The sequence below is a fragment of the Budorcas taxicolor genome, chromosome 2 (assembly GCF_023091745.1).
Source record: "Budorcas taxicolor isolate Tak-1 chromosome 2, Takin1.1, whole genome shotgun sequence".
In the NCBI taxonomy this organism is placed as follows: domain Eukaryota; kingdom Metazoa; phylum Chordata; class Mammalia; order Artiodactyla; family Bovidae; genus Budorcas; species Budorcas taxicolor.
This window is the reverse complement of record NC_068911.1, coordinates 39922941-39942291: the sequence shown is the minus strand read 5'-3', so window position 1 is coordinate 39942291 and position 19351 is coordinate 39922941. Positions and strand designations below refer to the sequence as shown.

Genomic DNA, 19351 nt, shown 5'->3' with positions numbered 1-19351 from the left:
GACCCAGAAATGCCAGTCAGTGGAAAAGGACAGGCAATTATGACTGTATTCCATATATTCAGACAACAGAGGAAAGTGTGAGCAGGCTGTGAGATGTGGAGGATGGAAAGTCTCTAGACTTTGAGAGCTACTGGAGGTTTAAAAACTAAGAGGGAAACTGTGCACACTGAGATAAGAGCAGATTAGACACTGCAGAAGAAAATGTGCTGACCCTGAAGACACGGCAGGTTTTCCAATATGGAATACAAAAAGACCCCCCAAGTCCCATTGTGTTGGTTATCCATTTATTGCCTCAGCTTCAAACTCACCTTCTGGTCTGCTCTATGCTGGTGAAGCTATTGCTTGTCAATCTCCTTGGAAGGAAAGCTATGACAGACCTAGATTGTATTAAAAAGCAAAGACATAACTTTGCTGACAGAGGTCCAAGTAGTCAAGGCTGTGGTCTTTTCAGTAGTCTTGTATGTATGTGAGAGTTGGGCCAGAAGGAAGGCCGGGCGCTGAAGAATTGACACTTTGAAACTGGTGCTAGAGAAGACTGTTGAGAGTCCTTTGGACAGCAAGGAGATCAAACTAGTCAATCCTAAAAGAAATCCACTCTGAATACTCATTGGAAGGACTGATGCTGAAGCTCCAATACTTTGGGCCATCTGAAGTGAATAACCAACTCATTGGAAAAAGACCCCAATGCTGGGAAAGATTGAGGGCACAAGAAGGGGGCAACAGAAGATGAGATGGTTGGATGGCATCACCAATTCAATGGACATGAACTTGGGCAAACTGGGAGATATTGAGGGACAGGGAGGTCTGCCATGCTGCAGTCTGTGGGGTTGCAAAGAATTGGACACAACTTGGTAACTGGACAACATGTTAAGCACGATCAGTAGGATGCTTGAGAGACTTTGAAGGAGGAAGGGGGCTCTCCTTCCAGTTCTAGTGTGACTTGTATTGAGGTCCCTGGAGAGCACATTTTAGCCCCTGAGGTTTCTCCAGTGCTAGTTTCCTGCAAGGCACAGCTGTCTCCAGCATTTGACTGCTGTGACTCTTGTCCATCACCTTCTCAACTCAGCCAGAAACAGTGCAAACCAGAAGACAGTATAGCAACCTCTTGAAAGTGCTGAAAGAAAAAGACTATCCTCCTGGAATTCTATACCCAGAAACAACACCTTTCAGAACCAGTAATCTAGTGAAGATTATTTAAGACAACAGCAAATGTCCCTGCCTTCCAAATAATGTTATTTATAGCTGATTCTTTCCCCGCTAGTCTTGGATCCAATTAAAGCTCTTAAGTTGTTAAGACTCTTTAATAATAAAACAGTCCCAGCCTTTTTGTTTTTTTCATGATGTTGACAATTTTTAAGAGGCCCTGCTAGTTTTTCCCAGAACACCCCTCAGTTTGGATTTTGTCTGACTTCCTTCATGATTAGATTCAGATAAATACTTTTGGCAGGAATAGTACATCAGTGACATGTCCTTCTCAGCCATCACACTAGGGGCACAGGGTGTCCATTTTTCCCATCATCAGTGATGTGGAGTTTCGTCACTGACAAGGTGACATTTGCAAAATGTCTCCATTAAAAAAAATATTATACCAGCATATTCTTTTTTTTTTTTTTAGCTTGTGGGATCTTAGTTTCCTCAACCAGAGATCTAACCCATGCCCCCTGCATTGGGAGCGCAGAGTCTTAACCTCTGAAATGCCAAGGAAATCACCGAAATGGCTCCATTTTTATGGAGCCTTTGTAAATACCTCTCTGGGGTGATACTCAGAGACTGTATGATTTCCTTCCTTAATAGGATTTCATTCATGGTTATATCATCCAATGATGTTTCTTGCCCAAGTACTCATTTTTAAAGAAACATTTGGAACAATAGTTCCTGTTCAAATTTAAAAATGATAATTATAGCTTCCATAACCATTTTCCTTGGTTTTGTAGTTGAACCCCTGATGTTCATTTGGAATAGTTTTCCTTCCAACACTGAAAGGCATCTGAGGGAGTTTATGCCACGTGGAAGCTCATTTGTCTTGCTCTCATGGGGAAGCTGTAGATGCAGAAGTGCTTTGGGGAACCTGATACAGAAAGATAGTATGAAGGCATCAATATTTAACATGCTATTGATAACCACCATGCCAGATTCCAGGTGACATACAGTGGACATAATCTCTGCCTTTGAGAGATTTTGTAATGGGTGAAAGATGACAGGAACCTTGGATAACTTTTTTTGTCTGTGCTCCAGAATCCTATAATTAAAGCCTTCCTTTCTCTTCAGATTTTTTTTCCATATGACTCTAAAGATCATACTCCTGTAGCCTTTTCTTTTTGAAAAAAGATGTTCCCTCTGTCACTGATGCCAAATTGACACTCTTCGTGGGCTTGAAGATGGCAGTTCATTTCAGAGTGAGGGAGTGATTTTATCCAGGGCAATCATCATAAGAAAAGGTAGGGGCACATTAAAGACCCCAGGATATAAATAGGCACTGACTGGCTTCTTGCTGAGCTCTGAGACCCATCCCCGAGTCCCTTGGCAGAAGACCGTCTGTTCTCCGTGCTGTAGCGGAGCGTCCATCTCTCCCCTGCCTGGACTGACCCTGAACCAGGAGAGGGGCTCGTATCCTCCTCTGGCAGCACCTTTCCTGCCTCCTTGCAGGAGACCAGTGCTCTTGTGGGTCAGCATCATTCCCAGACCGCAGGAGGGCACCCTTGAGAAATGGTCCTTTTGTTGGAAAGCTTTCAGCTGTGTGTCTACCGGATCCACCAGGAACTTGTTTTGCTCACATTTCCACAGTGCACAAGGGAGCGTTTGTCTTGATAGCCTCCGAGATCATCCTGGCACCAGACTCTCCAATGTGGTTTCCCTGGAGACTGGAAGAGAAGGATCAGGACAGGGCTTGAGAAACTGGCTGGAGGCCTGAAGGTCCTCATCAGTAAGGAGCAGGTGGTCACTACCTGAAACGCTAAACCCAGGTGAAACTTTTGTGCTTCCACTGTCCCATGGACAAGGCTCGAAATGGCCCCCTTGTATATGGAGTTCCCTGTAGAGCTACTGGCGGACTGGCGTCAGCTGACTCCAAGGTTCAGAGGGGAGGCAGGGCCTGACCTGGACGCGCTTCTAAGGGTGAACCAAGCTGGTGGGAAAGGGCAGGTGCCGCTGAGCCCCACTCACTTGATGTGCCGGAGCCCGTGGTTTCCAGACAGTGCAGTGGCAACGCATATCGCCCCCTCCATGCCCAAGGAATTCTCTTGAAGACTAGGCAGAGAAGAGATGGAGATGTCACAGTGAGCCCTTCAGGACAGAAGGACACGCCCAGGAAGCAGCACGGCACTCTCTTGGAGGGACCTGTCTGGGCCTCATTGGTCCTCAGGTGCCATAGCAACAGCCAAGTGGCATTTAACCCCAAGACCCAAGTCTGTACGCAGCCAGGTTGTCTCGTGCAGGTGCCACAGAGGACGTATGACCAAAAACGCGAAAGGGAACAAACCCACCCGCAGTACTGACTAATAATGACTGTAGTGTCAGCTGTTTGCATTTTGAAGGGAGCAGCTGTGGCAGAAAGCAAGTATTATGCTACAGGGGGAGTCCAGAAGAGAAGCCGGCTGCCCTGAGGCACAGGTACATCTGTGCAGCCACTCACTTGAGTCTCCGGAGACTGGAATTGACCTTGAGAGCATTCGCCAGGGCTTTGGCTCCGGCCACCTCTATGGTGTTTCCTCGTAAGCTGTTGAGAAAGGCGGGAACCCTGAGGCGCAATCTCAGGCACAGTGACAGCCAAGAGGGGAGCCCGGCACCCCTTCAGGTGAGCGTAGGCGCCTGGGTGGAGGCAGTGTGGACTCAGCAACTGTGGGGGGTGAGGTTGCTCCTCCCTCGCTCCAGGGCACAGAGCAGGCACTGGCTCTGGGGAGCAGGACGTGGGAGGGGTGAGGCCAGCCCAAGCTGGGGGTCTGTTGGAGCCCTCGTCCTCCATGTTCATTCCAAAGGAAGGGGCGGAGACCAGAGAGCCAGCCCTCCACCCGGAGGTGCACGTGTGCTTGGAACCCCAGCACTGCAGGAGCAGCGAGGACCAGACACGCCCGAGAGCCCCACAGAGCTCGGGCTGGAGCTCGAATCTTCTCACAGGCTGGGGCCACTGCCCCCTCCCCAGGGCCCCTAAACAGCCTGGGGACATGTTCAGTCTGGGCAAGGCCAAGGAGAAGAGGACCCACGAGTGACCCCCAGGAAAAGAGGGTGACGGGGCTGGAGAGGCCGGGGCTGCTTGATCTCTGAAGGCGTTGAAGTGATCTGGGAGTTTCCACGTACATGTCCCCCTTCCATATATGATCACTCTGAGTCAACAGCTTGACTTCGTGAGCAGGAGGCTGTAGCCAGGGACTGGAATACTTACTCTAGAATCTCCAAGGTTCTGTTCACAGCCAGGGCCTCCCCGAGTGCCTGCGCCCCCAGAGCACCAATGGAGGCCACCTGGAGACTGTAAGAGGAGATGCGGTCAGTGCAAATGGGCAGCCCCCAGCCCACACACCCGCCGGCCCAGCTCCATCCGCATTCACCCTTCATCTCCACCCTCTTGACCTAGGGCCGAAACTGGTGAAATAGTGCTGAAAGTTGACGGCCTGTGGTGTGTCCAGAGAATGCTGCATCTCCTGCCCACACTGATGCCAGGCAGAGATCTGGACACAGGAAGTGCAGGTGTTCTGGAGAGTTTGGGGGACACCCCCGGAACCCCTAGTTCTTACTTTTTAGATGTCTGATGTCCTAATCACTAACATTAAGAAAGTCAAACCCACCTGCCTTGCCTGGGGAAAACAGGGATGTTTAGTGTGGAAGGATGGCTAAGGGCCAGCTGTGCACGTCAGGACTTACTAGAGAGCAGTGAGGGCTGTGTTCACCTTCAGCGCGCTGGCCACCGCAGAAGCACCTTCGTCCCCGATGGCATTCTCCTGTAAACTGAACGCAGAGCCTGACCCCTGGGTGCACGGGACCCGAGCCAACGCTCTGGCAGGATGTACTGAACTTGGACCTTCTAGATTTAAATCAGAGCACACACCCCATAGTAAATGATCTCTGGGGATCATTGCACTTCCTGTGTGGCCACTGCCCCATAGCCGCCTAAGACTGCTTAGTGGTCTGGAGTCTGCATGTGTCTAGACCATTAGGCAAAACAGAAACGGACACATGGAAATACTGTCCACAAGAAACTGGTGTGATTTTCAAAGCCATCCCCAAAATCAAAGCCCTCAGTCCTCAAGCCATTCTTGCTGGTCAGTGTTTTCAGCTTTCCACCCCCACCCCCACTCCTTTTTCTTCCACATTGGAGGCAAGTGGCAGGCCCTGGAGCAATAAATGACTAAGAGTTTAGTTCAAGTGGACATTGGCACATTTGAGGGAGCAGTTTGCATTGACAATGTTAGCAAACATTTAAGTGCCTTGGGGACCATCAAGCCCAATCCTGGCCTCTTGGAACTCAGGTGGGGGAACGTGTGAGATGAGAGTCACCAAGTGTGAGGTGCCCTCCCCAGCGTGGTCACAGAGGCTGCTCGGCAGAAATAGGTCTAGACCGAGCCTGCGGGTGAGAGATGGGGGCGGCCTGGTACATCCAAGGAACCCAGAGGAACTGGGTCAAGTGGCTGGAGTGTGGAGTGAGGCCCCAGGGATGCAGAGGAAGCAGAACTTCAGGGCTTTGGGAGCCACACTGAGGGCTTGACTTCACTCTGCAGGCACTGGGCAGCCAGCTAAACTTGTCCAGGACGGGATAGACTGACGTTTGGGAGAGATCTTTGGCCGGCAGTGTGAGAGGAGCGACTGGATGTGGAGGCCGCGGCGGTGAGGCAGGTGAGTGACGCTAGCCGCCTGGACAGCGGCTGTGCGGGTGGAGGGGGCTGGGTGGGATGTTGGGAGGAGAAGCAACAGGACTTGGGAGATGAGCTGCGGCGGGAAGTGAGGGTGGTGGCGTTTCTAGCTTGCACAGTTGGTGGCCAGAACACCTCACACGGTGAGGAACCAAGAAGCAGGCTTGTGGGGGAGGTAAACCGGGTCCACCCAGGGAGAAGTTGAGTGGGCAGTGGACATGGGGGTCTGAAGCTCAAGAGAGAGGACTTCAAGGGGAATTGGAGCCCTGGGTGAGGAGGAGCTTCTAGAAAGAGACATCACTCAGGGGAAGATGACCCAGGATAAGACCCTGAGGAATAGCATGTTCAGAGCCAAACGGAAGGACCTGCCAGATGGCGTATATCGGAAGCTGTGGGAGCATGAAAAGCAAGTGAAGCTCAAAGGTTAAACACAGAGCGAGCACCTCACTCAGCAGGTCTGCTCCCAGGTGTGCACGAGAGAATTAAAAGCATGTATCCACACACAGAAACTTGTGTGTGAACGTTCACAGCAGTGTTACTCATAATAGCCCAGAAGTGGAAACAGCCCAAATGTCCATCAGCAGGTGAGAGAATAAGCATCATGTCTGCCCATGCAGTGGAGTATTATTTACTCATAAAAAGGAACGAAGCCCTGATACATGCTATAGTGTGGATGGCCCTTGACACCGTTACACTAAATGAAAGACGTGAGTCAGAAAGATCACATATTCTATGACTTAAATTTTGTGAAGTGTCCAGAATAAGCAAATCCATAGAGACTGTAGATCAGTGTTTGTCAGGACTAGGGGGCTGGGGAGGAAGTGGGGAGTGAGTGCTGATAAGCATGAGGTTTTTCATGGGGTGACTGAAGGGTTCAAAAATTGATTTTAGCGATGGTTGCCCAGCTCTGTAAATATACTAGAAACCAGTGACTTGTACACCTTAAAGAGTGGATTATATCTCAGCAAAGCTGTTATTTTGTTAAAAATTATCTATCTATCTATCTATCTATCTATCTATATATATATATACACAACACTAAGTCAGATGGAAACATGCTCTCTGGCCCTGGAGCAGAGGAGGCTGTGTGCTGAGGGCAGGAGAGCCGGTGGGCAGCAGGGTGGCTGACTCTGCACCTCCCACCCCCTTGGAGGCCCCACTTACTCGAGGCTGGTCAGGCTCGTGTTGAGCTGTAGTGCTTGTCCCAGGGCCTTGGCAGCGCCGGCCTGGATGAAGTTCCACTGCAGACTGGGCAGACACACACACACACACGACCACATGGCCCAGGGCAGAGCCAGGAGGTCCTGGAGCTCCAGAAAGAAGGGGCTTCTCCGAGGAGAGTGACCAGAGGGGGTGGAATCCTTGGGGTTAGGATCCTGGCCATGGTGGGCAGAGCTCCTGCAGCCCCCCACCCCCAGGCTGGTCCCAGGGGGTCAGTGTGCACTCCGGCCAGTGGAGGGGCCCTTGCATGGAGCGTATGACACAGCCCAGCATGGGCACCCACCTCCCACCACTGGCCTCTCCATGGATTGGCCCCAGGAAACAGAGCAGGGGGCCGGGCACAACCTGCTGAGGCTGTGCCAGGGCGGGGACCCTGCGCCCGACTTGGCCTCCTGCCTCCCCTGGTTGAGTGGGGCCCTGCCGCTCTGGGAGGACAGGGCTGGCTGGGGGCGCCGTAGACTCACTGAAGGGATGTGAGGGCGCAGTTTTCCCTCACTGCCTCTGCGACGGCCTGGGCGCCCTGGTCGTGGAGTAGGTTGGCTGTCAGGCTGGGCAGAGGGGAGCGGGCAAGTGAGCCAGAGCCAGCAGTGCAGCCCCCATCCTTGCTCCCTGGGGATCCAGACTACTCCTGGGTCCCCAGCCCCACCCCAGGGCTGCGTCTTGTTCCCTGGGATTGCGGCTCAGGCTCTCGGGGCACTTGAATGTGCTCCCGGGCGCCGCGCCTGCCATGTGTCCTGGGGGTGGGCAGGGAGCAGGCTCTGCTTGGTGGGCCTCCGTGCCTGGTCACCTGCCAGGAGGTGGCAGAGCTGCCTGGTGACTCACTCACTCCTGGCCCCTGTGCTGGGAGCCCCTACCCTGCTCCTATATTGTTGCAGGGGGGTAGGCTCAGGGCAGGGCAACCGTCACCACTCACTCCATCCTTGTGTACTTTGCGGCATCAGAGGGGGATGCGTCAGGGTCACCGCCAGGCCTCCCGGCCATAGCCCCCAACCACGCCCTTCTCCCAAGGGCCCGCCCATCAGCTCCCAGCCTGGGGTGGGCAGGGCCCCCGGTGGCATAAGAGAGCCTTAGGAAGCCCCTCCTGCCCCCTCACGTACTCTAGGCTCTTCAGGGTGCTGTTGGTGCGGAGAGCACGTGCCAGATCCTGGGCTCCCTCCGGGCTGATGGAATTTTCTCGAAGGCTGAGGAAAGAGAAGACCCTGAGCTGCTGATAGACAGGGGAGGCCTTTGGTGGGGTTGGGGGGTGGGTGGCGCAGCACCCAGGTGCTCAGGCTGTTTAGAAACCAGGAACCCCAGGTGGGCCCTGGCTGGAGGCGGGAAGCGCCCGCTCCAGGAAGCCCCCCTTGCAAGGCTTGCCAGCCACGTGTTCCCCTGCCCAGGGCTGTCCACTGGAGGACAGACAGTCCAGGAGGAAGAGGATAAGATGCCAGCACCTCAGAGGTGTGAGGGGAGGGGCAGGCTGGAGTGCTTGGTGGGTGTAGGCTTGCCCTCAGGAAGGGGGTGGCAGACCCGCCCGCTGAGGCTGCCTTCCTCCCCCGTCCCCTTGAGCAGGGGTGCAGGCGGCCGGGCTCCAGCGCCAAGCTGCCCAACCTCGGCTCTTCCTCCTCCCAGGCCCTTGGGGTGGGGGTGGGAGTGGGGGCTTCTCAACACCAGCCTTTCCGTCCACAACCCAGAGTCCCTTCAGACACCCAGCCAAGGAACGGAAGGAAGGGCGGGGCTTACTTGAGGCTGAGGAGCGTCTGGTTTGTGCAGAGGGCCCCCATCAGCGCTGCCACTCCCGGGTCGCTGATGGAGTTGCTTTGCAGGCTGCGGGCAGAGGACAGAGTGCCCTGGGCATGGCCGCCTCAGGACCCAGGGGGAGTCCAGCCGGGGTCATGGGCACTGAGTGCAGCAGGGGGCTGGGGGTCCTGTGCCACCCCCGTGCCCTCCTCATTCCTCTCCCGTGCCCCTCAGTCCAGCCTCTGCCAGCTGAGGGCAGGTGGGTGCAGCACGACCAGTGCCAGAGTTTAGATGTCGCCTTGATTTGGGCGGCTCCACATGACTTCTGAGGGTACATGTGTCTGCAGCCCCCAGAGAAAGCGGCACAGCCAGGTGTCCCCACTCCCCACCACGGGCCCTGGAGCCAGCCCCGTCCACAGCCACCTAGGCCAGCTCCTAAAGGGCACTCGGTGCTTGTCACTCTGAGAACTCTAGAACCAACACCAACCTACTGTCCAGGGAGAGGGAGCTGGCTGGGTAGGCTGGACGGAGAGACATTCGGAGCACAGAGTGCCCGGGGTTGGGGGCTGGTGGGTTCTGACTGACTTCTACCAGGACCCGCCCCTCTGCTGGCCAGGGAACCTGGGCAGGGAGTCATCCTCTGCCCACAGCCACCCCCGGGGGACTCACTCCAGGCTCTTCAGGCCCTGGTTCACCATCAGGGCCTCCGCCAGGGCCTTGGCGCCTCCATCGCCAATGCTGTTACTGGAGAACCTGCAAGAGAAGGGACATGGGTGGGGCAGCCGGGCGGGATGAGGCCAGGAGGGGTCAGAGTCCGGGAGCCCTCCAGGGAAGGGCTGTCTCTGGTCTCAAGGGTGCCCAGTACACAGTCTCTTCTGCCTGAGGCCGGCTGGCAGGTGGCCTTTGTAAGAGATCAAGGTAGCAATGTCCTTGACTCCTTGACGGGGACAGGGCCAACTCTTCAGTGAGAGGCATTTGTGATCTTTATATGAATGTGGCTGGGATGTCAGTAAAGGTGAGCTTGAGACAGTTGGACCTCACTCTTTCCTGGGAATCTGGATCTCCATTCTCCTGGCTCAGGGTTTTTGAGTCCAAAACCAGCTATCTAGTACCCATGCAGTCAATCACACATCCATCCGCTTACCCACTCATTCATCCATCCATCCATTTACTGACTCATCCATCCACCCATTCAGCCATCCATCCATCCATCCATCTACCCACCCCATGCTCACAAATATTTGTGATAAGCTCGGCATTGTGCCAGGCACGAAGGGTACCAGTTTGGCCCTTCTGCATTTCTCACATGAGCTCCTTCAGACTCCTGTTTTGCTTCAGGGCATCTGCCATCTGCTGGGTTCCCACTGGCCCGATGGAGTTCTTCTGCAGGCTGAAGGAGAAGGGTCCTTCGGTAAAGCTGGCCACCGGCATTCCCAGGCCAAGGATAGTCTGGTTCAAGTTTACTGCAGCATGGGGGAGGGGTCCTTGGATTGTTGCCAAAATGTTGCTAATAGACTGATGTGAAGACTAAGATGCTACTGGTGGGGGCTTCCCTGGTGGCTGAGTTGTAAAGAACCCTGCTGACAATGCAGGGACGCGGGTGTGATCTTCCCTGGGTCGGGAAGATCCCCTGGAGAAGGGCATGGCAACCCACTCCAGTATTCTTGCCTGGAGAATCCCATGGATGGAGGAGCCCAGCGGGCTACAGTCTATGAGGTCACAAGAGAGTAACACACTACTTAGCAACTAAACAACAAAAAAGAGGCAAGGACAGCTGGGCCTTCCCTTGAGGGGCCAGAAAGCAGTGACCAGCGGACACTGTTAATATCGATCAACTTCTAAACTGGAGACTTTCTGAAGACTTCTACATACAAGTCCCACCGGCCCCTCACCTGATCAGCCTTCTCAACACTCAGCAGTCTGCCTCCATCCAGACCAACCAGCAGCCTTCCCCCCAACCCTACAGTCCTCCTGAGGGCAGACCCTGGTTTAGGCTCCTGTCTGCAGAAGCTACTTCCTCTTACACTAACTCTGGAGGAGGAAGACACTTCAGGAGGAGCCCTGTGTCCATCCTGGAAGGACAGGCAGGCCAGGACCTCATTTGTATGAGGCTAACTATGATCTACACAAAATGGAACTTTCCTTGGTCCCAGAAGAGCAGGGGGAGAAAAAACCCTCCCCTCCCGTAGAGTATTTCCTTGAGGAAACTAGGGATTATAAGTCCTTTCCCTGTCCCTTTGAGAGTATGTAAATCTTTTTAAGAGCTATTAATAGAAGTTAGCCTCTTGCCAGACTTACAGCCTAGGAATGTCTTTGGTAAGGGCCTCTGTGCCATCTCTTTGAACCCTGCGCATCAAGGAAGGGAACACCTGGTCTGGCTGTAAGTGCCTGCTTGTCATAAAGACAGGAATTTTCATTTTCCTCAGCATGAAGGTAGGAGGCAGGCATGGACGGCTCCTCCTCCCAGACGACAGACAAATTTAGGATAAACTAAGTATGACAAACGGTGCTATTCCAGTTCTCTTGTTTGAGGACAAGCTATGGTCTTTGAAAACCCCCATGTAAAGGGTTGTGTCTGCTTGGCTGCAGGAAAGGGTGAGATTCCTTTCTGTCTTTGCCAACCCACTGGCGGATCACCTGGGATGCTCACTGCAGGCTAGCTGAGTGCTTTCTCCAGTAACTAAGCTGTTTCGTACTTTTCTGCATTTGTGGAGAGGATTTCCCATCTTGGTGGGAGGCTCTGTTTGTAATTATTCCCCCAACACCCATTCTCCAGAAAAGCAGTGGACGTCAGGTTTTCCAGGGGCCATGCAGATGGCTCAGAAAGCCTCCGGGCCTTGTCCTATCCACCCCTCTGTGCAGGAAACAGAGAGGCCCTTGGGGGAGGAGAAGAGAGGAGAGAAAGCTGTTCTCTGCCAGCCAGCATGCCCACTCACTGCAGCACGGAGAGGGTCCGGTTGGTGGCCAAGGCCTCAGCCATGGACCTGGCACCGTCGTCCCTGATCCTGTTGCTCTGGAGGCTGTGGAGGTAAGGAGAGGCATCACTGGTGGAGCCCAGGAGGGTGCCTGGCAGGCCCGCACCCCACACACCCAGGCAGTGGGGGAGCTGGCCCTTCCCACCGCTGCTCTGGCCTCAGGCTTTCCCTGGGTTCTCCAGGCACCTGCCTGCTGGCTGTGGACAAGGAGCCCCTGATAACTGGACCACAAGGTCATCGATAGTCTGAATTACAGCTGAAACATAGCAGCCAGGTGTTGGTGAGGACGTGGAGAAATTGGAGCCCTCATCCCGGTTGCTGGTAGGAACATTAGACGGTGTGGCCTCCGAGGAAAGCAGGCCGGGCCGTTTCCTCAAAAGGTTAAACACAGGGTCACCTGTGACCCAGCAGATCCCACTGCTATGTATCCACCCGGAAGACCTGAAAAAAAGGTCCTCAAATGCTTATACACAAATATGTACTGCACAATAGCCAATAGGTGGAAACAACCCGTGTCCAACAACTGGCGAATGGATAAACAAATCGTGGTCCATGTAATAGAATATTATTCAGCCTTAAAATGGAATGAAATACACATGCTTCGACATGGATGAACCTTGAAAACATTCCACCGGGTGTTAAGAAGATAGGAACAAAAAGTCTTACTGTTTGATTCCGTTTACATGAAATCTTCAGACAGAAAGCAGATTGGTAGTTGCCAGGGGCTGAGGGGAGACGGGGGCATGGGAAATGATTGCTGATGGGTAGAGGGACTCCTTTTAGGGGGATGTAAATACTTAGGAACTAGATCGAGGTGTTGGTTGCATTTGAACTGAATGTACATTTGAACTGTACACTCCAAAATGGTAAATTTTATGTGAATTTTGCCTCAGTAAAAAGAAGGAAATGAGCAAAACAAACAGACAGTAGGCATCAAGGCATTGTATCCATCAACTAAGGATGGATACAGCCACTGGCCCCGTAAAGGAGCCCAGCAAACCTCAGCAAACCATGGGAAGCATCTGGAAGATGGGATTTCAGTGTCTTGGAAGGCACCTCAGGGATCATCCTGATGTCATGGCCTTGGGGACCTCCCACTCATGGAGACAAGCACTTTTCCTCGAAGACTGTTTTGCCTGTCAGACCTCCTCGTACCTCTGCCCCTCTTCTCCTCCCTCCCCCGTTCAGACCCTGAGCACAGGCGCGGTGAAGAGCTGGACTTAGAAACTTGCTCAGCACACAGGATGCCCTGGCATCCACTGGATGGGAGCCAGTATCTTGGGGCTGCTGTTGGGAATTACCTCCCACTGCACAGGTGGCACCTGAGGAGATGGTTTTCTGAGCCACCTCCTGGGTGCAGAGAGGCAGCAAGCAGGTGACACGTACCTCAGAGAGGCCAGGGTGCGATTAATCTTCAGAGCATCTGCCAGCGCCTTGGCCCCCTGAGGTCCAATGGAGTTACTGCGGAGACTGGCGGAGGAAGAGAAAGGACCAGTTATCCAGCTCCCGGGGAGGGAAGGCAGAACAGAAGTTACTCAGATCTTTAAATCCATGCTCCTCGAAGAGAATGTGCCAGGGTTTGTTGTGTTAGTTGCTCAGTTGGGTCTGACTCTCTGCGACCCATGGACTGCAGCCCGCCAGGCTCCTCTGTCCATGGGATTCCCCAGGCAGGAATACTGGAGTGGGCTGCCACTCCCTTCTCCAGGGCATATTCCTGACCCAGGGATCGAACCTGGGTCTTCTGCACTGCAGGTGGGTTCTTTACCATCTGAGCCACCAGGAAAGCCCTGTTTGGTGGGACTGGGGCAGAGATCTTTTTTAGGCAAATGAGGAAGGCATTCCCTATGATGGCCCCACACAAAGGGGGGAAGAAGGCAGGGTCTGATGGACTAGTGGGCTTGGGCTGAGTGTGGAGAGGAGATGATAACACCAGGTTCAAGGCCAATATTCTGGTGCTTCCGTGAGCGAGTCCCAGCCGCTGAGCAGGAGCCAAGACTTGGCTGGCTCAGCTGTCCTTCCGGCCCACCCTGGGGAGAGTGTTGCCTAGGGGGCTTCAGACGACGGCTCACAGGCTCCCCCCATCCCAGTGGTGAGGGTCCTACTTACTCCAGAGTGGTCAGGCTTCTGTTGACGAGGAGGGATCTGGCCAGAGCTTTGGCCCCTTTGTTACTGATCTGATTCTCAGCCAAGCTGCCCGAAGAGAAGGAGAGGGTGCTTAATGCGGGTCTGTAACCTCATCACCTCTTCTGCAGCTCCAGGCCTGTGATGCAAACCCGTCAGGCACAATAGCATCATCAGGGCCTGGACGCATGTAGAGACCAGATGAGCCAGGCCCAGCAGATGGGCATGGTAGGGCCAGAGTGGGTGGCCTTTCCCTCACTTTAGCAGAGAGCTCCATGTGTGGGTGCTCCGCCACTTCAGTCGTGTCCGCCTCTTCGCAGCCCTATGGACGGCAGCCCGCCAGGCTCTTCTGTCCATGGGATCCTCCAGGCAAGAATCCTGGAGTGGGTGGCCATGCCCTCCCCCCGGGGATCTTCTCGACCCAGGGATCTAACCTTTGTTTCATGTGTCCTGCACCTGCAGGCGGGTTCTTTATTACTAGCACCACCTGGGAAGCCCAGCAGAGGGCCCCAGGGAGAAGTTTGACCAGAATTGAGTGCAACAGCTTCTACACAAACAGTGCAGCAGAGAGGATGGGTAGTTACTGCAGACGACCACGTGGATTCCAGCCAGGGCTGTGCTGGAGAACCACCTCTCAGGCAAAAGCAAAATAACAAAAGCCCTGATTTGTTGTGATGGCTAATTTCCATGGTGTAAATACTCCCACTGTGGCCAATTTCTAGCACTGTCAACATGTAAAAATTCCTGAGAACGTTAACAGTCAGCTCTCATGACCTGGTCGCTCTCATGAACTTGTGGCTCCAGCACACCCGTGGCCCCCGTCCTTTCTCTAAAGCAAGAAAGGAAAATGGTTGAGCTGTGAAGCTGACTTTAACAAAATGTACATCTCTATCTACCTGGAAAGGGTGCACCCCGAACACACTGAGGAGTGGTCCAGGGAACCCTGAACCCCTACTGTTTACCCTCCTCAGGCACAAAGGTCACACATGTCACCCAGAGGTTGAAGGTCACACAGAACTCGCCACTGTGACCACCATCCTCAGTGGCTTATTTTTAGTCCGGACTCAGTCCATATTTTTGTCTTTTCAGATAAAGATGATTTCAAAAGCTGGAAGCTTATGTCAGGCTTATGAAAAGTTACTCTCTGAGTCTTATTTTCTCTAAATCCACTTCCCTAGTTCTCCCAAAGCCAGCTGCCGGTCATCACATTGATTCAAATCAGGTGTTATTCAGACTTATTTATAGGAGAGATTTCATGAGCATATAGATCTGCTCTGCAGTTAGTATATAAACTGTCATTAATTAGAATAGTAAAGATGCGATGTTTAAAATTGTTTTAATTAATATGAATTTTTTAATTTAAAAGTTTGGATTTTTTTTTTTTAAAGCTGTAATCCTGTGCTCAGAATACCATCTGAGGGCAAACTCTAAGAGGAATGTAGAGTGGATCGGACCTGGCAGTACATCCACGCATACAGTATTGGGAAAAATGTATCTACAGTAGCATCTGACTCTTGCCGTATCCTTTCTCTCTTCTTACAAGTGAGGTACCTGGACCTCTGGAACTTTCTGGAATGGGTGGAAACAAGCAGTCTGCACCTTGAGCCACACGCCTGTAGATACCTCTTTCGGAAAGTATCACAGGCCACTTGAGCAGAGAGGAGGATGTGAAAAGAGCCCCCGACCCTGAGAGACAGGTGAGCACCCTACGTGGGGTCTCCTGGGTCTGTGTTACCTGATCCTCTGAATGCGACAGTCTTTCCCACTCAGCACGCTGCCCAGCAGCTCCATCACGGGGTCCTGGAACTGGTTGGTGTCCAGCCTGGTCAGGAGGAACAGCAGTAGTGAGTGGTCCTACCGCTGCCCGTGGGCAAGTGGGATGAGGCCCCTGGCACCGGAGTGGGGGCTAAGCTCAGACACCTAGGCTGAGACCCTCTGCTGCCCCCTCCTCTCCATCCCAGCGAAGCCCCAGCTGAGCGGCTCAGAGATCTGTGCCAGGACACCTGCGTGCTCAGAGTTCTCCCACCAGGCGACTTGGGAGGTTCAGTGGCATAAACGGTGGGCTTCTGACCCACAGGGCTGTCTTCCCTGCAGCCCCCACACTGTGTGTGTCAGTTGGACACCAGCTGCCCTCCTTTAAGGACTGTAGAAACTATTCTGAGGTCTGCAGTGGCCCTGGTCCTACAGCCTTCCCCTCCCCACCAGCGAAGTCCAGAGAGTGGGCAGAGGACGACAGGCTGAGGGTGGATGAATGGGCGTGGCCTCTGTCAGCACTGGGGTGCTATACGGGGTGTTGTGGGTCGAGTGGTGTCCCCCCGTAAGACATACTGGTGTTTACAGCCCCCCCATCCCCGTGCCTCAGAAATGCAACCTTCTTTGGAAATAGGGTCGTTGCAGATAACGAGTGAGGATGAGGTCATAGTGGAGTGAGGTGGTCTGTAACCCAGCGTGGGGACCAGTGTCCCCTGAGAGAGAGAGATCGACAAGAAGACAGACATGGAGGAGACAGCCATGTGACCTCAGAGGCAGAGCCTGGGTCTGCAAGCCAAGGACTGCCGGCAGACACCGCAGGCTGGGAAGGCCAGGAATGACCCAAGGACCGTCCCTACAGGTTTCCCAGGGAGCATGGCCCTGCTGACGACATCCTCTTAGACTCCAGTCTCCACGACTAGGAGAGAAGCAGTTTCTGTCCTTTGAAGCCGCCTGGGTCGTGGTCCTTGGTGACAGTGGCCCCAGGACGGGACACAGGGGGGCGTGGGGTGGGAGGAGCCCGCCCGGTCCTCACTGTACCCTCCTCCCGCCCACCCTGCGCTGCCCCTGCCCCCAGCGCCCACCTCAGGTTCCGGCAGTAGAGCAGCTGGGGCAGCAGGCTCTGGAGGACGCCCGGGCTGAGGCACAGGGGCAGGGATGCCTCCCAGGCGCAGATGTCGGACACCTGCAGGAGGTAGGCCAGGGCGGCGCGGTGCGGGGGGCTGGTCAGCCTGGCCAGGCCCCCGCTGGCCACGGCCTCCTCCACGCTGCGGGTCAGCTCAGTGTGCTGCAGCTCACGCAGGCAGTGCAGGACGTTGACGGCCCGGGCGCAGACTGCCACGTCGGGGCGCAGACAGCCCTGCAGGAGCTCGGCCACCTGGGCCCGGTAGCCCTGGTGCTCGCCCTGGGTCAGCAGGGAGCCGGCCAGCAGAGCGTTGACCCTCGGGGACAAGAGGCCTGAGAGGAATCGCAGGAAGACGTCGAGCCGCCCGTCCTCGGCCTGCATGGCCCGCTGGGCCGCGCTCCGGAAGTGTGTGAGGAAGCCCAGCCGGGGCCAGGACACGCCGCCCTCGGTGAAAAGGTCGAAGATGGCCCTCTTGGAGGCGCTGCAGTAGTACGCGGCCGCCACGAACTCCTGCAGGGACAGGTGAGTGAAGCAGTAGGCGGCTGCGGAGGCCAGAGTCTCCTCCCGCTGCAGGAAGCGGCCACACAGGGCTGTCTGTAGCAGTGTGAGGTCCACGCCCAGCACCTTCAGGTCAGGCTCGTAGAACACGTACTTCTTCCTGACCAGCCCGTGGAAGGCCAGCCGGCCCAGCGTGCCCACCAGCTTGCGGCCGCTCTGGGCCAGCTGCTCGATGCGGGGGCTCGCCTTGGCCTTCTCCTGCCCCTCTCCGCCAAGGGCCATCCTGAAGTACCACGCGTAGAGCTCACACAGGGTCCTCGGGGGCCACAGCTCGGCATCCGGGGGCCCCGGCCTCTTGCGGTGCAGGTGACCCAGCGCTGCCCCCGCCAGCCTGCAGAAGGCCGGGACGGTGCACATGAGATACAGGGTCCGGTCAGCCTGCACCTGGCTCAGGACCCAGCCCGTGAGGATAGGGTCCTCGGGGAACATCTGCTCCAGACAGGTCTTGATCTCCTCCTCGCTGAAGCCCCGGATCTCGGTCATCCGGTCCACCAGGCCCCCCGGAATCTGGCCAGCCGCGCCGGGACGGGAGGTGATCCAGACAGACACTTCCGGGAAGAGGTTGCCCCGGATGATGTTGGTGATCAGGTGGTCCACCTGGATCTCCTTCTTAGGGTCCGTGCAGGCCACAGTGTTGGAGAAGTCCAGGGGTGTCTTACACTCGTCCAGGCCATCCAGGACCAAGAGGACTTTGCTCAGCGCCACTGATGCCAGGCCCGCCTCCCCAGCATGTGGGAAGACGGAGCGGAGGAGTCTGTCTGCAGACAGCTTCTCGTGGGTGTTGAGATCCCGGAAGGTCAGGGGCAGTACCAGCGAGAAGTCCTTGCCCACCTGCCCCCGGGCCCAGAGGTGAACAAAGTTCCTTACCAGGGTGGTCTTGCCCACTCCGGCCACCCCGATGGTGATGGAGATGCGGGGGGGAATGGACACACGCGACAGGGGCAGGAAGAGCCTGTCCAGGGCGATGGTCTTGGCTGAGCACCAGCCCCCGCGCGTGGCCTCCACCTGTGTGAAGTCGTGCTCCCTCAGCTGCAGGTCCGTCAGGCCCTCCACCAGCAGGAGGCTGGTCAGCCTTGGGGAGGGGCTGCCCAGCTCGGGGCTGACCCCGGTCCTGTTCAGCAGGGCCTCCCGGTGCCTCTGTATCCTCAAGTCTGCGGAACAGAGGCCATGGGGGAGGGTGGGACAGGGGAGGGGGAAAGGGGAGGGGGAAAAGGCCCGGGGATCCCCATCCATCGGCCTACCATTGCCATGGGGCTTCAGTGGGCATTCTGGCGTCCTGCTGGGCGGCTGCGGGGCCTGGGAGCCCTGACCACCTTTCCCGGCCAGCAGGTCCACCAGGGCTTTCACCTGCTCGGCCGGGGAGCTGGCGGTGTGTCCCTGGCCAGTCTCCCCACCTGGGCGCAACTCCTGCTTCCTCATGGAGTCGGGGACTGCGGCCAGGGGCTGTGGAGAGAGGCCTGGGCCTGCGGCCTCTGTCATCCCGCCCAGTGGCCTGGGACAGGCGACTGAGCCTCAGGGCCCGGGTGGGATGAAGGCCCACTCTCTCTCCCTCCCCGGATGGTGGGCAGCCGGCCCTCGGTCTGGCCTCCAGGACGGGTTTGGGGGGGGGGGGGGCGCGGTTTGTTCCTGGGTGGCCACAGTAGGCCCTGCTGCCAGGAGCATCGCCAGGGGCAGGGGGCCCCGGGCTGGAATCTGAGCTCTGCCACTTACCGTCTGTGCGACACTGAACGGGCCGCCTGAGCTCTCTGTGCCGTGGTGTCCTCATTTGTAACCTGGAAACGGGGCTAATTAGGAACGGGTCCACTGGCAAGAAGGGAAGGGTGGAAGAGGCCGACGGGGAGAGGCTGCGGGCGGTACAGTTCCAGCCTCATGGCCTTCTGGAAAAGGCAGAGCCACGGAGATAGTGACCGGACAGTGGCTGGCAGGGGTCTGGGGAGGACAAACTGGTGGAGCACAGAGGATTGCCGAGGCACGGAAGCGACTCTGTGATACTGCAGCGGTGTAGTGCTCATCCAAAGCCGTAGAAGGAACAGCACCAGGGG

General features: G+C 55.6%; 1 protein-coding gene across 1 annotated transcript; it reads right to left on the bottom strand.

Moving 5' to 3' along the window:
- Positions 1-2770: 2770 nt before the first annotated feature.
- On the bottom strand, positions 2771-18728 carry NLRC3 (NLR family CARD domain containing 3). The gene is made up of 17 exons (XM_052636140.1): positions 18551-18728; positions 16711-18460; positions 15612-15698; positions 13862-13945; positions 13142-13225; positions 11717-11800; positions 10087-10170; positions 9450-9533; positions 8784-8867; positions 8159-8242; positions 7526-7609; positions 7005-7088; positions 4855-4938; positions 4379-4462; positions 3632-3715; positions 3163-3246; positions 2771-2861 (listed from the first exon to the last, which is right to left on the bottom strand). Exons 1-17 carry the CDS (start codon positions 18726-18728, stop codon positions 2771-2773), a joined length of 3198 nt encoding a protein of 1065 aa, XP_052492100.1.
- Positions 18729-19351: the final 623 nt, after the last annotated feature.